Source organism: Muscardinus avellanarius (assembly GCF_963383645.1).
Source record: "Muscardinus avellanarius genome assembly, chromosome: 2".
Lineage (NCBI taxonomy): Eukaryota > Metazoa > Chordata > Mammalia > Rodentia > Gliridae > Muscardinus > Muscardinus avellanarius.
The window spans coordinates 46,174,372-46,188,824 of record NC_137787.1 but is presented as its reverse complement, the minus strand read 5'-3'; the positions used below and the strand labels follow the sequence as shown (position 1 = coordinate 46,188,824).

The window sequence follows — 14,453 nt, the reverse complement described above, 5'->3', positions numbered from 1 at the left end:
CTGATCTTAAACCTGTAATTTTCACCTAGGCTGTTTTGCATAATTTTGAACTGTGTAAAAAGACAATCAGCATGTTTGATGGACCACACAGTGTCTTCAGAAAACCTTAAAAGATAAACGTCCTCTTCAAGGGAATTTGAGAAGTCTTACAGATGTCTAATGTAAAACACTGTGACACATATCTTAATATGTTGTGATCAAATTCCCAGGATCCAAGACCAAAGTAGATTCTTCTTTATGAATACTTTGTTTTCTGAAGATTTCCACCAGCTCATCTTACAGTCATTTTCTCAGTATTCTAGAATTTTAATATTGGATCAAGATTTATCTCATGTGCTCATCTAATAATTCATCAATTTCCTCTATACAAACACCATTTTGTAAGATTGTTCAAGATGTTGTCATTGTAGGGCTCATTAAATTTAGCTGAGGCATTAACATATTTTGTATGGGTGTTTGAGCCCTCATTTGGCTGTTTTGTAGTGGCCAATAGATTCCAGTAGAGCAGTCTGAATTTATATAATTGTAATAGGTAATGTTTCTGGAATGTTTGCTGTGTGTCTGGTGTTTAGTGCATGGATACACAATCTCATTCAGTCCTCCGAATTAGGTGGGGGAGGAATTAGTATCATAATTTCCGTATAAATGAAAAAACTAGGGGGCATGGAAAAGTTAAATATCATGCCCAGCTTTACATAAAAAACCTTGCCAGAGAATTCAAAGCCATAGTTGACACAATATTCCAAATAGATTTGAAGCATAACTAATACGTTATGACACAGAATCTGAAGTAAGAGCTCAGATACGTAAGTCAGGGTGATCTTGATTGGGATCCAGCCAGTTTCATCATCTAATCCTTTCATCACACATTGGCTTTTTACTTCAAAACTGCTCTTAGGTGCTTCACCTTGAAATTTAAGGTTCTCTACAATCTGATTCTAGCACATGTGTACGTGCATACGTGTGTTTACAATCTGATTCCAGCCTCTGTGTGTGTGTGTACTCGCGCGCGTGCACATGTTGGGGATCTGATTCTAGTCTTATTTACTCAGGATGGCTTTGCTTTAGGGAAGCTGTTCCATTTCCTGGTCTGAAATGTTCTTGGGCAGGCCTTGGAGCCTCTGTCCAAGTTTTAATCCATTTGTAGTAGATGTCAGGATTTCCTTTCTTTTTTTTTTATTTTCATTTATTTATTTATTTTTTTGTGGGTCTGGGGATGGAACCCCGGGGGCATTCAACCTCTGAGCTATTCCCCCTGCCCTAGTTTTTATTCTTTAATTTGAAACAGGGTCTCATTAAGTTACAAGGGGCCTCACTAAGTAGCTGAGGCTGTCCACGAACAGCGATCCTCCGGTCTCAGCCTCTCGAATGCTGGGATTACAAGCGTGCACCACCACGCCCGGCAGAATTTCCTTCCTTTTTAAGGCTGAATAATGTTCCATTGTATGGATCTACCACATTTTGTTTATGCATTCATTTATTGATGGACTTTTGGGTGACATCGTCCTCCTGGCTGTTGTGAATAATGCTGTTGTGTAACATGGGTATACAAATACCCATTTGCTTCTCTGGCAGTTCATACTTAAATAAGTTCGAAGGGAAAAAACTATTTTAGTAAAATTTTAAAAAAAGGAGGAGGAGTTTAATTAGCATGCAAAACCTAAACCTCACAGGCTACTCTGGGGGAATGGTGCTTTATCTACAGTGTGCCAGTCCTTGAGCCCGCTCCAATCCTCGGCCTTCCTTGGAGCTTTCAGGGACCACTGCAGTTCACAGTGACCTTCCCTTCATCTAGATGCAAGGCACTCTTCAGACATTAAGATAAGACTCATGACTCATTTAGCCAGGAGTAATTTAAATTCTTTTTTATCTGCTTTAGTGTCTAGAGTAGTTAACTCTTAAGATTTTTCTGTTTACAAGATTTTTTTTTTTTTTTTTTTTTTTTTTTTTTTGGTATTGGGGATTGAACCCAATGGATTCTACCTCCAAGCTACACTCCCCAGCTCTTTTTATAAATTTTGAAGCAGGATCTTGCTAAGTTGCTTGAACCTGCGGACCTCCTCTCTCCAGAGTACTAGGATCACAGGCATATATGCTCCTATGCCTGGCCTAAAAGACTAAGCTCTTCAGCTCTATATTATGACTCCCTCAGGTGTACAGACTACAGAGCTTCCTTTATTTTTCACTGTGCTTGACGTGATGTTTTGCATACAATCGGCCCTTAATAAATTTGTTGCTTGCTTGTTAGATGGTTGTAGCCTATCTGTGCACACCCTAGTGATGGGTTAGACTGGTGTAGACTGTGTGGACTGGCACAGACTGTGCAGCCTGGTGATGGGTTCTTTTTACCTGAGCCCTGATCCTGGATTTAAAGTGTTATATTTCAGAGGTGAGGTTCAAGTAAATATTGGCCATTTCATCGTCACTTTCCTGATTTGTTTCCCTGACATTAAGAGATGATGATGATCAAATCTTTTCTGTTGAGATGAAAAATTTCCTGAGTTGGAAGATCCTTTGCTTTTCCTCCTTTTGTTCATTCCTGGTGGTATAAGGAATTCAGCATCCCTCAGATGGTCCAGTGGACAGCAGAGTGGTACCCATTGTGCAGAGCTTGAAGATGCTTCCTCAGGCCTGATGCATGCCCAGGCTACCTGTGATGAGGCATACCCTGTTACCAGAGCTTCCCAGGCCTAAGAGCCAGCCTGGATTGTGCTTCAGTGAAAAGAAAACACACTTCCCATAGCTAAGGTAGCCATATCCCTTCTTTGTGCTCCATTGTCATGGGAATTAAGGCAGAGAATGCATTACTATTTTGTGTGGACTTAGTGATACTTTAGTAAAAAGTGGCTTGAGCTTACACTACTTGTTAGCACTTGAAGAGGTTTGGGGATGAGTTTTTAAAGAACTCCAGAGACATGCAAACAAATAATTAAAGCACATTCTGGTGGAAATAAGGAAACAGTAGATAGACAGATGGGCTTCCTATTGAGAACTCCAGCAAAGCAGGGACATAAAAATCTATTTTTGAAGAATTTGATATTTCAAAAAGGCACCATGGAAAAGTATTAAAAAAAAAAAAGCAATGCAGCAAAACAAAATAAGAACATCATGGTGAAAACAAGTCATTGTAGGATTTCATTACATGGATTTTATAGCTTAGCTATAATTTTATTTTTAACTTCATATAGGAAATTGAATGTCAACTTTCAAGCTGTAGAGTTTCGAAAGAGTTCAGTCTTAGCTGTGAAGGGCTGTGATTAAAAAATGTGAAATGAGGTGGGTGTGGTGGCCCACGCTTGTAACCACAGTACCTGGGGGGCTGAGACAGGAGGATCTCAGGTGCACAGCCAGCCTCAGCTACTTAATGAGGCTCTCCACAACTTAGTGAGACCCTGTTTCAAAATAAAGAATAAAAAATAGAGCTGGGGGTGTAGCTCAGAGATAGAATGCCCCTGGGTTCCATCCCCAGTACCACTAAGTAAGTAAGTAAGTAAGTAAGTAAGTAAGTAAGTAAGTAAATGTGAAACTGCTTTGACTTTTTTGTGTGTATACTGTTGTTTATCTGTCATTGTAGAGGAATGTACCATGTTATTGAAACTAACAAAATATTAAAACTGTGCTTCGCTGTTTAACTTTTTGGTTAGATGTCTTTCCAAGTGGTACTGTATATATTCCTGCTATTAAAATGACTATTTTTATTTTAGCCATTGATTCTTCTGATGTGTTCTCATTCAGTGCTGTTTAACAAAGCACTTGGTGCTAGTAGAGCCTGGGCTGTGGAGTCTCATTATAAGCATTTTTATTCTTCAGAATTATCTTGATCACCAGTGGTGGTTTTCAATCCTGGGAGCATCTTAGTTTATCTCGGATCTCTAAAAAAAAATACTGATTTCCGGCTCCTTTGCAAAACATTGGAATAGTCTCTGAGGATTGAGTTCTGGGAGAACTTTCTGTAAGAATACCACGCATGGCCCTTAGAATGTATGTTTTGACTACTCAGAGGTCTTACTTTTGGGCAGAACGGTAATCTAGAGATGGAAGGTGCTGGGTTGAAGGTCCTCCAGAAAAGTCAGTTTTCACTGTAATCACTATGGGAACACAGAAGTATTATGTGAGTAACCAATTCACATGGCATCTGTTAGGAGTGCTAGAGATCCTTGAAAAATGAAGATGAAGATGGTTTCTGAATGTTTCTGCATTCCTGATTTCATATCTGCCCCTGACAACTGAATCATAAATTGGCTAAATGAGTGTTTCTTTCATAGAGAGAACCTTTTCTTCTCCTTTTTTCCCTTTCTCTTCTTTTCCCTTCTCATTTCCTTTTTCCTTTTACCCTTCCTTCCTCCTTATGGTAGAGGCTGGCCTCTCAGAGCAGTGGCCTGGAGGGAGCATTCCACTGTCATGACCGTGGAAGTGTGTACACTCCTGAGGACTGGGGCATGGAGGTTCAGGAGCAGGGGCTCTGTGTGCCAGGAAATGGCTGGTGGAGTTACTTAATCATGAGTTTGTTTACTATCCTTTTCCGAGCATTGATGCAGTGAGAAAATGTCAGCAATATCGTTCATAAGTCTGAATGTTAATTGATATAAAAATGAACTGTCTGGTTACTATTACTCTGATTTTTGAAAAAAGTTTAATCTGGTGCTTCAGTTACTAAATGTAGAATGGATAGCTGCCTAAAACCAGGGTGGAACTAATTCCTACCCAGTCCATCTGCTTCTATCAAAATGTTTTTTGTCAGAGGCTAGAGGGTTGTGAATGAATATTTAAATTATTCTACTGGCACACATAGAAATATTAAACTTTTGCCAGGCGTGGTGGTTCACACTTTTAATCCCCGCACTTGGGAGGCTGAGACAGGAGGATCATGCAGGTTTGAAGCCAGCAAGGCTGGCTTAAGAGACCCTGTTTCCAAATAAAATATAAAATAGGTCTGGGAGTATAGCCCAGAGGTAGAAGGGTTTCAGTACCACAAAAAAAAAAAAAAAAAAAAAAGGCTGGCCATGGTGACCCATGCTTGTAATCCCCGTGCTGGGGAGGCGGAGACAGGAGGATTGCGCTGGTTTGAAGTCAGCCTCGCTGGCTTAAGAGACCTTGTTTCCAAATAAAATATAAAATAGGTTTGGGAGTATAGCCCAGAGGTAGAAGGGTTCCAGTACCACACACACACACACACACAGCCAGGCATGGTGACCCATGCTTGTAATCCCCGCGCTGGGGAGGCAGAGACAGGAGGATCGCGCTGGTTTGAAGTCAGCCTCGCTGGCTTAAGAGACCCAGTTTCCAAATAAAAATATAAAATAGGTCTGGGAGTGTAGCCCGGAGAAGAGTTTCCAGGAACCCCAGTACCACACACACACAAAAAGAAATATTAAACTTTTGGCTTATACATAAAACCTTCAAGGAAGAAACCCATAAACAGCAAGCACAGGTATCCCAGTAGAGGATAAACCTATTTGCAGCTCAGTGTTAAGAGGATATTTATCTGAACATATATATGAAGTGGAATGGAGGTAGAGTACAGTTTCTTTTATATATGTTTGGCCCCTCTTGTGGTTTGTTGAGCTATGTTGTTGCCATGTGACAAATAGCTCCCAGAAATTAATGGGCTGAAACAGCATTTATTCACCCTTAATTCTCTGGGAAACACTTTAGGTCAAGTTCAGCTCTGCATCTCTTCTGGTGGTCTCTGTTGGGATCATCTGGGGGCCTGACTGGGGCCAGGTGCTGTAGGATGGCTTCACTCACGTAGCTAATGGGTCGTAGGGCAGGGCGCCTTGGCTCTCCACCTGACCTCTCCAGCAGACACTCACTCATACCATGGCTTCTAGGCATAGTCAGTAGTTGGTTTCTCTACTCAAAAAGGGGTCACATCCTACTACACAAATGCTTTTCATGCCTCTGCTTAGGTCTCACTTGTTTATGTCTCTTTGATAAAATCAAGTCACATGGACAAGTTCAGATTCAAAGGGTGGGAAATAAACTCTCAATTGGAGTGCAGAATCATAATTCATAGGAATTGTACATTTAGGGGTGGAAGGTATTTTTTGGCCACTTTTGCAAACAATCTACCTCAGTATGACAGAAAACCCAAGGGGAAAGGGTACAGATTAAGGATTTGCCCAAGGACAGCACATTGCACACAGGCTTAGTAAAACACTGGGTACTGTATATAGTGAATTTGGCATTCTGTTCCAACACAAGAATAATTGAGAGTTGGTGGTTTATACCATCCCCTGTCCCCCTTTTTAGTGATGTGTATATCCTGGGTGATTCAGTCATTCAGTTTACAAATATTTACTAGACTTCATCAATGGACCAGAGTCTATTACAGAGAGTGTGGGTATAGCTGGAGGAAAAAGCCTTTGTAATTCTGTATGTATAAAAGACACAAATACAAAAAAGCCTTGTACCTCATTGTGGCTTTTGAGTTTGCATTTAAGGTAGCAGAGTTTGTTCTCTATGCAAGAATGCCGCAGAGGCAGATTTTTATCAAGTATTTAGTCATTGTGAAATTTGGTTTTAAAGAATGAGTCAGTAATTGGTTTCTGTACTAATAACAAATCTATATTTAAAGAATTACTATATTCAAGATATTTTCTTTTTTAAAAAAGGAAGATTCAGCTGGGCGTGGTGGCGCATGCTTGTAATTCCCAGACTTGGGAGGCTGAGACAGGAAGATCACACAGGTTCGAAGCCAGCCTCAGCTACTTAGTGAGGCTCTCAGCAACTTAGTGAGACCCTGTTTCCAAAAGTAGGTCTGGGAGTATAGCCCAGAGGTAGAAAGCCTCTGGGTTCCACCCCCAGTACCACAAAAAAATAAAAAAAGGAAGATTCAACTATTTTTTTAACCTAAAGAAGGCTTATTTTTTAGTCAATAGATATTAAAGGAATAACCAATGGTTATATATATATTTTACCTATCAGTGTAACTGATTCTGATGTATTAGTAAGGAGGTATTTAGCAGTTGCGCAGTCTCAAGCATTTCCCACGTTCCTGTCCAGGTAGGTCAGACAGTGAAGACCATAGGTTTTCCTGAGAAAGTTTTGTCTCAATGTTTTAGAAAACTTGGGGTTTTATTCTTTGTCAGGATGAATTATTTGGGTCGTAATGACAGCTAGGTCAGAAATAGATATAAAACATTATTACATGGAAACAGAGTTTTCTTTTACCACAGCAGTTTTGTCCACTCTTGATAAGATCATGTTCTTCTAGGATGAAAGCATACATAAAAATGACCCATTATTGTTATGGTCATTCTATCATATGTCTAAGTTAAAGAGTAATCGAGAGACAAGATGGACTTTAGATAATGGTGGAGAAACTCTAGGGAAAGGTAGGGGCAGGGAGACCTGATGAAAGATACACTCCCACTGATGTTATGAACTTATGTGAAATTACCACTGCCCGTCTCAGTATCACGTATGGGGAAGGGGTGGGAGTGGGGGGAGCCAGGTGGGGGAAGCTCACAAGTGCTTGTGCTGGTTTTGTCCCTATAACTCTGAACTACATTATGATATGAAACTACAACGCACCAATGAGTGTGTATATCATGTATACATACATAATAAAAGACTTGTTTTGCTTTTCAGGTTGAGAGGAAAAGTCTTTTTCAACTAAAGTCATTGTGACCCACGTAAAACCCATTTCGAACAATTCAAATGTTTCTTTATTTTCTATTTTATCTTGAATCCCAATGGTGGCAATACTGGAAAAACTTGTTTTAAATTTATTGTCCCTTGGTTGGGCCACACTGGAAAAGTGAGGAGGTTGGAGTTGGCCCCATCCCCCCACTTGTTTTTTTTGTCTTTCGTTCATAAACTTTTTCTTTTCAAAAAAATTTGTTATATGTATAGTTTGTTGGCATCTCTTCCTTCTTCTGTCTTATTATGTTGAAACAAAGGAAGATTGAAGCTGCCAGGATTAGTTTGAAGTTATGTAACCTTTGCTTGTGAAATTATTCTAAGTGCTGTAAAACATGAACTAAAAACTAACACTACTTGTGTTGCCAGGGATTTAAGGTCTAAAGAAAAAGGAAGATAAAGTGATATTCTGGTTTGCAGTGGAGAAGGTTAGCTTGTATCTATTAAAATACAGCATTTATCCCTCAGAAAGTACATTTACATTTTACATGAAATGTAAATTTGACATTAAATGTACTTTCCACTAGAAAGTACATTTAAATTATATGCTTAAATTCTAGTGTTACAGTACATTTGCTGTGATATGGAATGATGTCGTTTAAGTTTACCTGTGGCTCTAAATTGCATTGTGTGTGGTCTGAGCCCACTGTGGAGAGTCATGGGCTGTCGAAAGGCAATGCCAGTGCGAGGAGGGTGAGGTATGGGTGTGGATGGGGAGCAGAGGAAACCTGGGTTACTATCACCTGAAACAGGAGGATAAAGATGAAAGAAGGAAATACTAATTCTCATGAGTATCAGGGAGAGCATGGTTCTTGTTTATAATTAGCAGTAGTTGGTGTTGAAACTTTAGGTAAGTATGATAAGGGGTTTAGAGAGTACTTATTCAGAATCATAAAGTAACTGAGATTTATTTTGAAAGGTATTTTAAATTTATAAATTTGTGCTTTCCATTTATGAGCAAAGTGAACAAAAACTATTGACCACCTCTCTTCAGAGGCACAGAACATTCTTTTTTGTGTGTTTTGTGATACTGAGGGTGGTCCCCAAAGCATTCTGCTTCTGACCTATATCCCCAGCCCTTTGTATATTTTATTTTGAAACAGGTTCTCGCTAAGTTGCTGAGGCTGGTCTTGAACCTGGGATACTCCTGTCTCAGCCTCCCAAGTACTGGAATTACAGGTGTATGCCACCATGCCTGGCCAGAGCATTCTTGAAATGTATAAAATCAGTGGCGAAGCAGTAGGACTAATGTTGCTTTTAAAAGGGTGGAACCATGGAAGTTAAACTTTTAAGATGTTAAAACATATCCTGTGTAGTCACGTGTATATTTTACTCCTTTTTTTACAGACATATATTGGAAGTGTGGTTATATCTGTTAACCCCTACCGATCCTTGCCCATTTATTCACCAGAGAAAGTGGAAGATTACAGGAATAGAAATTTCTATGAACTGAGCCCTCACATGTAAGTACAATTTTAAAGTGCCAAGTTTCTGTTTTACTCCAGAAGTGCATAGTTGACAGATGTGTGCAGCTGTCTCCTTTGAATCTCAGGAAAATGGTTTCATCAGTTTTTTAATTTTTTTTAAATAAATCAGTTAAAGGAATGCAGAAGTTAATAATTATGCCTTACATTAAATTTTACAAAAAACCCAGGATACTTGAATATGTAAAATACTTTCTGTTAAAAATTTTGTGTAATTAGCAGCAGATGCTGCTAATTAGTTTTGTAAAGAAAACAGGAATTTGCATTGTTTAATCTTATTAAGAACTCAAGCTGAATTTTCATAGTCTTTTTGGGCCAAAAAATATCCCAAGTGTTGGGTTGTATGATAGTGTTTGGGGGGAAAAGGACCAAACGATACCTTCAATGTATAATCTTCAAGGACACACTTCCCCAGAAGCATGTATTGCATGTATGTGTTGGCCGCTATTCATCTCTGAAGTTAGACACTTGTTTGATTTTTTGAAGAAGCTCGCCTGTGAGTGTAAAGCTCATAAAGCTCATAGATTCCTTTTGTCTGCTATTTGAAGATGAGGTCTTTGGTGATGTGCTTCAGGGATGTTGAAATGATTCTACCAATGTATATTAAGAGTTTTGCTTTTTTGGTGAATGACTGAAGGAAGGGTAAGTTTTCTTAGGTTTGGTGTACCCATGGCAGAACTAGATAATTAGATCCTGGAATTTTCAATTCCCTAATTAAAAATGTCTGAAAAAGAGAAAGAGAATATCAAGACATTATCATACACAATGCCTTAAACTTTTTCTCTCAAGTTAGGTTACATTTACTGATACCCAAGAGGGGAGTCTGTTCTGTTTATATTCTTATGTCCACTATTGAGTTAAAAGAAAAGACAAAGAGTTGGGCCAAGTTGTGTAATAAGTTGAGAGCCTCAGGCTGCTCCCTTTGCTACTTAGGCAGAAGCATTTCCTGTCCTGCCTCCTCTGTAAACACATGAGTGTTTAAAGAATTCATGTTTCAACTGGGCATGGTGGTGCACACTTTGGATTTCAGTACTTGAGAGGCTGAGACAGAAGCATTGCATGTTCAAGGCCAGCCTCAACAACTTTGTGAGGTCCTCTGCAACTTAATGAGACTTTTTTTTTTTTTAAAGGGGAGCAGAGTGTGTATAGCGTTAGAAAGCTGATAGGCTCAATCCCCAGTACCCCCCCCCACCCCCCGCACACACAAATTTATGTTCTGATTATCTTATTGTCAGTTGCTCCAAGTGACCCCAATTGATATGTAGAGGGACTTTTATGTAATAAATGGTTCAATGTGGATTTAAAATATCTGGGAACTGCTACTGAATACTGGGCTGGGACCAGTGTGTGCAAAAGTGTCTTTAGTGTCAAGGGCTCTGCACGCCTGTGGTATTTATGATAGCCATTGTTGTCCCTACCTTTCAGCATTTTCTTTTCTCACTGAAAACAAATGATGTGTTGAAAACAACTCCATATTGTCATGAGATACATGTAAATATATATACATGGAGAAATGTCCAGAAATGCCTTGACTGTGGAATGGAACAGTTAGTCACTGGGAACTTGAGGGGGGAAGGGCATTTGAAAATGGTTAAACTGCCAACCTGCAGTGGAGATAGTTTTGGGGTCTTCTTTTTTTAGTGAATGCATTAGTTTTTAAACTGGGCTGATGTTGGCCATCGGGACGTTTGACAGTGTCCAGAGAAACTTTTGGTTGTCGTACTGGGAACGGGAGGGTGCTGCTAGTGGGTGGAGGTCAGGGATGCTGCAAAATGTCTTACAGCAGCCGCCATAATAGAGAATTATCTGTTTACAGTGTCAGTGGTGCAACTCTGAAGGGATATGGAAGAACTGGTAGAAAGTCTTGGTTATATCATAGCAGAAAGAACCTTTTTTATGATTAAAGATTGGCTCTATCCCTTTTGGTAAAAAGATCTCATTAAGGAATCTCTATATACATATCACTATCTAGATGCTTATTTTAGTTTTTCTAGATAATACAGCACACAGTGACATTTTTGGGTTGTTTGAAACTAAAGATTTAAGTAGTAAGTAAAAATGGTTATTAAAATATGAATACTATTTGTTTTGCTAGTCAAGTAGATTCTGACTATTGAGGGTTTTTTCTAGATGTGGATTTTGTAAGTGATCCAACCTTACTGTGCCTTAAAAGAAATGATATCTAAAATTGGCTTTATAAAATTATCCCTATTGTTAAACTCTTACAATGCAGTGTTTTATTTGATGCCAGAATACTTATTTTAAATGTTAGGCCATAAAGCTATGCTTCTCAAAGTTTGGGGCTCAGATAAACTATCGGAATCCCCGAGAACTTATGGAAACTTGGCTTTCTCTCTGACAAGTCAGAAACCTGTGTTTTACACAAGCTTCTATGTGAATTTTATGCACATTCAAATTTGAGAACATGTTGTCTTAGAAGTGTATTTTTAAATGTGTTTTTTTCCTTTCTTGACTGCTTACCATGTATTATGATCTCTTATGGTAATAAATAACCATAGCTAGTATTTATAATTTTCTATATATAATATAATATATAGTATATTATATGCATATATCACATATATATCATATACATACTGTATATCTATATATGCCATATATACCTATATATTATATATATATTATGATCTCTTATGGTAATAAATAATAACCATAGCTAGTATTTATAATTTTTATGTGAAGGTACTATCTTAAGTACTTTGCATGTATTATAATCCATTGACTCTAAAAATAATCCTGAGAGGTAGATGCTTTTCCAGATGAGGAATTGTTACAGAAAGATCAAATACATTATCAGAAGCCACACTGGTAGGATGAGAGCCTCTGTGTGAATCTGTCGTTCCTCTTAACTGGAAATGGGTTTCCTCATCTTCATGGCAGGGCCTCCTACTCTACTCCATTCTACCACCCTTGGGTTGCCTTTGCCTCTACACCCCAGGCCCTCCAAAAGAACTCTGTGCCTCAGTTTATCTCCAGGTTCTGTCCTACAGAACACAATGACATTTGCATCTTAAGTCTCCACTTTGGGGATGTTTAGATATAGAATAGATGTCTCCTCTGGAGCATAGTAGCCTGCGATTTTGTCCCTGCCTCGAAAAATTCCTGTAGGAGGCAGCCTGGCACTGTTACCCCTGTGTACCCCACCCCCGACCCCAAAGAAAACAGTCACCACCAGCAATAAAAAAAAAAAGAAATTCCCTTACTTGGGAGGCCAAGACAGGAGGATTGAAGAAGGTTCATGACCACTTAGTGATGCCACTGAGCAATTTAATGAAGCCCTCTGCGACTTAGTGAGACCCTCTTACAAAATAAAAAATGCAGTAGGTCTGGGAGTATAGCTTAGAGGTAGAACACCTCTGGGTTCAATACCCAGTGCCAAAATAAAATAATTTTTTTCTATGTGTCGAGGATAAAAACTCTTTACCATGGCCTACAAAACACTATGTGTGGTAAGCAAGGTGGAACTTATGTAACACATGTGAATCTGCGCAGCAGCATCTGTATAGATTCTGGGGAAGAGACCTGTGTGGAGGCCGCGAAGCTCTCCCTTCCCCTTCCCCCAGAGCAGAGACCTCAGGGCTGGACCTTTCCTCACCTTCCCCCTGCTGAGGCAGATGTGCTGCCCTTGTCACAGTTACAATTTAGCATTTATTTAAGGGATTATCTGATTAATGTCAGCCTCACCCACCAAGTCAGCCTTTGATCATACCTGATATTGGTAGCACCCATAATATTGATATGGACCTGGGTTCCAGGGTCAGCACCCTCATTTCCAAGCTCTGCAATCTTGAGCAAATTACTTGCAGAAGCTTCAGTTTAGAGAAACTTAAGTAATTTGTTTTGTTCAATAAGAAGATAATTATTAACTCATAGGATTTTTTTTTTGTGTGAGGGATAAATATCTCCTTGATGTTTAGATAATATGATTACCTGTTTTATGTGAAGTGCTTGGTATGGAATCTGTCACAGGACAGCTGCTGCAGACTAACAGTAATGATTATAATAACTTGTGATAATAAGCTATGTGGGGCACAGTTCCAGCATCCTCATATGCTCTTTTTTGCCACTTTCTCACTCTGGTGGGACATTTTCCACTATCTTTAGAGCATGTGTCTTCCTGCTATATTCTTCAGGAACGTCCATCTTAGACAGTGTCTTAAAACAGGGTCAGCACTAGCTTGGTTTGCTACTTAAACCCAGCCTGACATTCTGAGATAGGATTTTTATAATATTAGGGCATAAGATGACTTTAGACTTTTGATACACTTTAACTGTTACCATTTCAAGAATTTGATTTCAATTCTGATAGAAAACAAACAGTTGCTCAGACTGTATGCTTTGAACACTTTGCCGATTAACTTATCCCAAATTTCATTTGGAATTTAGTTTGAGCTGTTGTTCATTGTTAGACTGCAGAAGCATCCAGATATTTTCCTTATAATTTGTGTGTTTGAAGGTGTCCCAAATTTATCTTTCTTTATATTTCAGGCAATTAAAAAGTACTCCATGTAAGCCCACGACTTTTAGATAGTAGAAATGTGTGAATGAAGAAAACAAAAATAGAGAGATTTCTTAACCACATTCCTTTCAAAAAGTTGTTGGAATTTTTGCTCTCACAAACATCCTGGTTTTCAGCAGGAATCTTCTTTATCTCTCGTTGGTCTCTGAGCTCCTGTTTTCTTTGTATGTAGAGTTGCACTTTTGGGCATGGTATCACTGGGTGGCTTTTCTCAAGAAGTGTCTCTCTGTTGGGCGGCAAAGTGTATTCCATTTGTTTTTCTAACTGTGTATGGGATATCTTTCCAGAGTGATTTTTGAGTTCTTTAAAAATAGGAAGATTAAAAAAAAATCTATAAAGATCAGGACTTTTTTTTTTAACCGTATCTTAGGGAAGATTCAGTACATTTCAGGCAACTCATTAACTGGATTCATTGAGAACTGCCTCAGATCGCTACACCCCCAGCCTAGTGCTATAGAGCAAGAGAGATTTTAAATATTTTTTCTCTACACTTTGCTCATATTATCTCATTGAAACCAAACTATTCTTGATAGACTGTTGAATAGTTTATCCAAAATTTCATGTAGTATAATGAGAATTTTTTTCATATTTCTAAAAAATGAGCTAACATTTTAGTGATACTCTTTAACCTTAAGTATATTTTTTCACTTTTAATTTGTTCATGCTCTCCCTGTGCCTATTGGAGGGAAGTTGTCACTATAAGGAAAAATGTACTGTGGCACCTGCCCACCGCCACTAGTCTTCCTTGGTGTTTATAGTACTGGAGAGAGCTATAGTGTGTCCTT

General features: G+C 38.8%; 1 protein-coding gene across 4 annotated transcripts in view; it reads left to right on the top strand.

The window, feature by feature from the left end:
- The window catches only part of MYO1B (myosin IB), a gene marked incomplete at both ends in the record, with an annotated part of 147,677 nt that overhangs the window by 11,699 nt on the left and 121,525 nt on the right, over positions 1-14,453 (top strand). For all 4 annotated transcript variants that reach the window (XM_080688770.1, XM_080688768.1, XM_080688769.1 and 1 more), the window contains one exon: positions 8,992-9,107. In XM_080688770.1, coding sequence (XP_080544896.1) covers positions 8,992-9,107 — 116 coding nt within the window. The remainder of the gene's footprint in view (positions 1-8,991; positions 9,108-14,453) is intronic.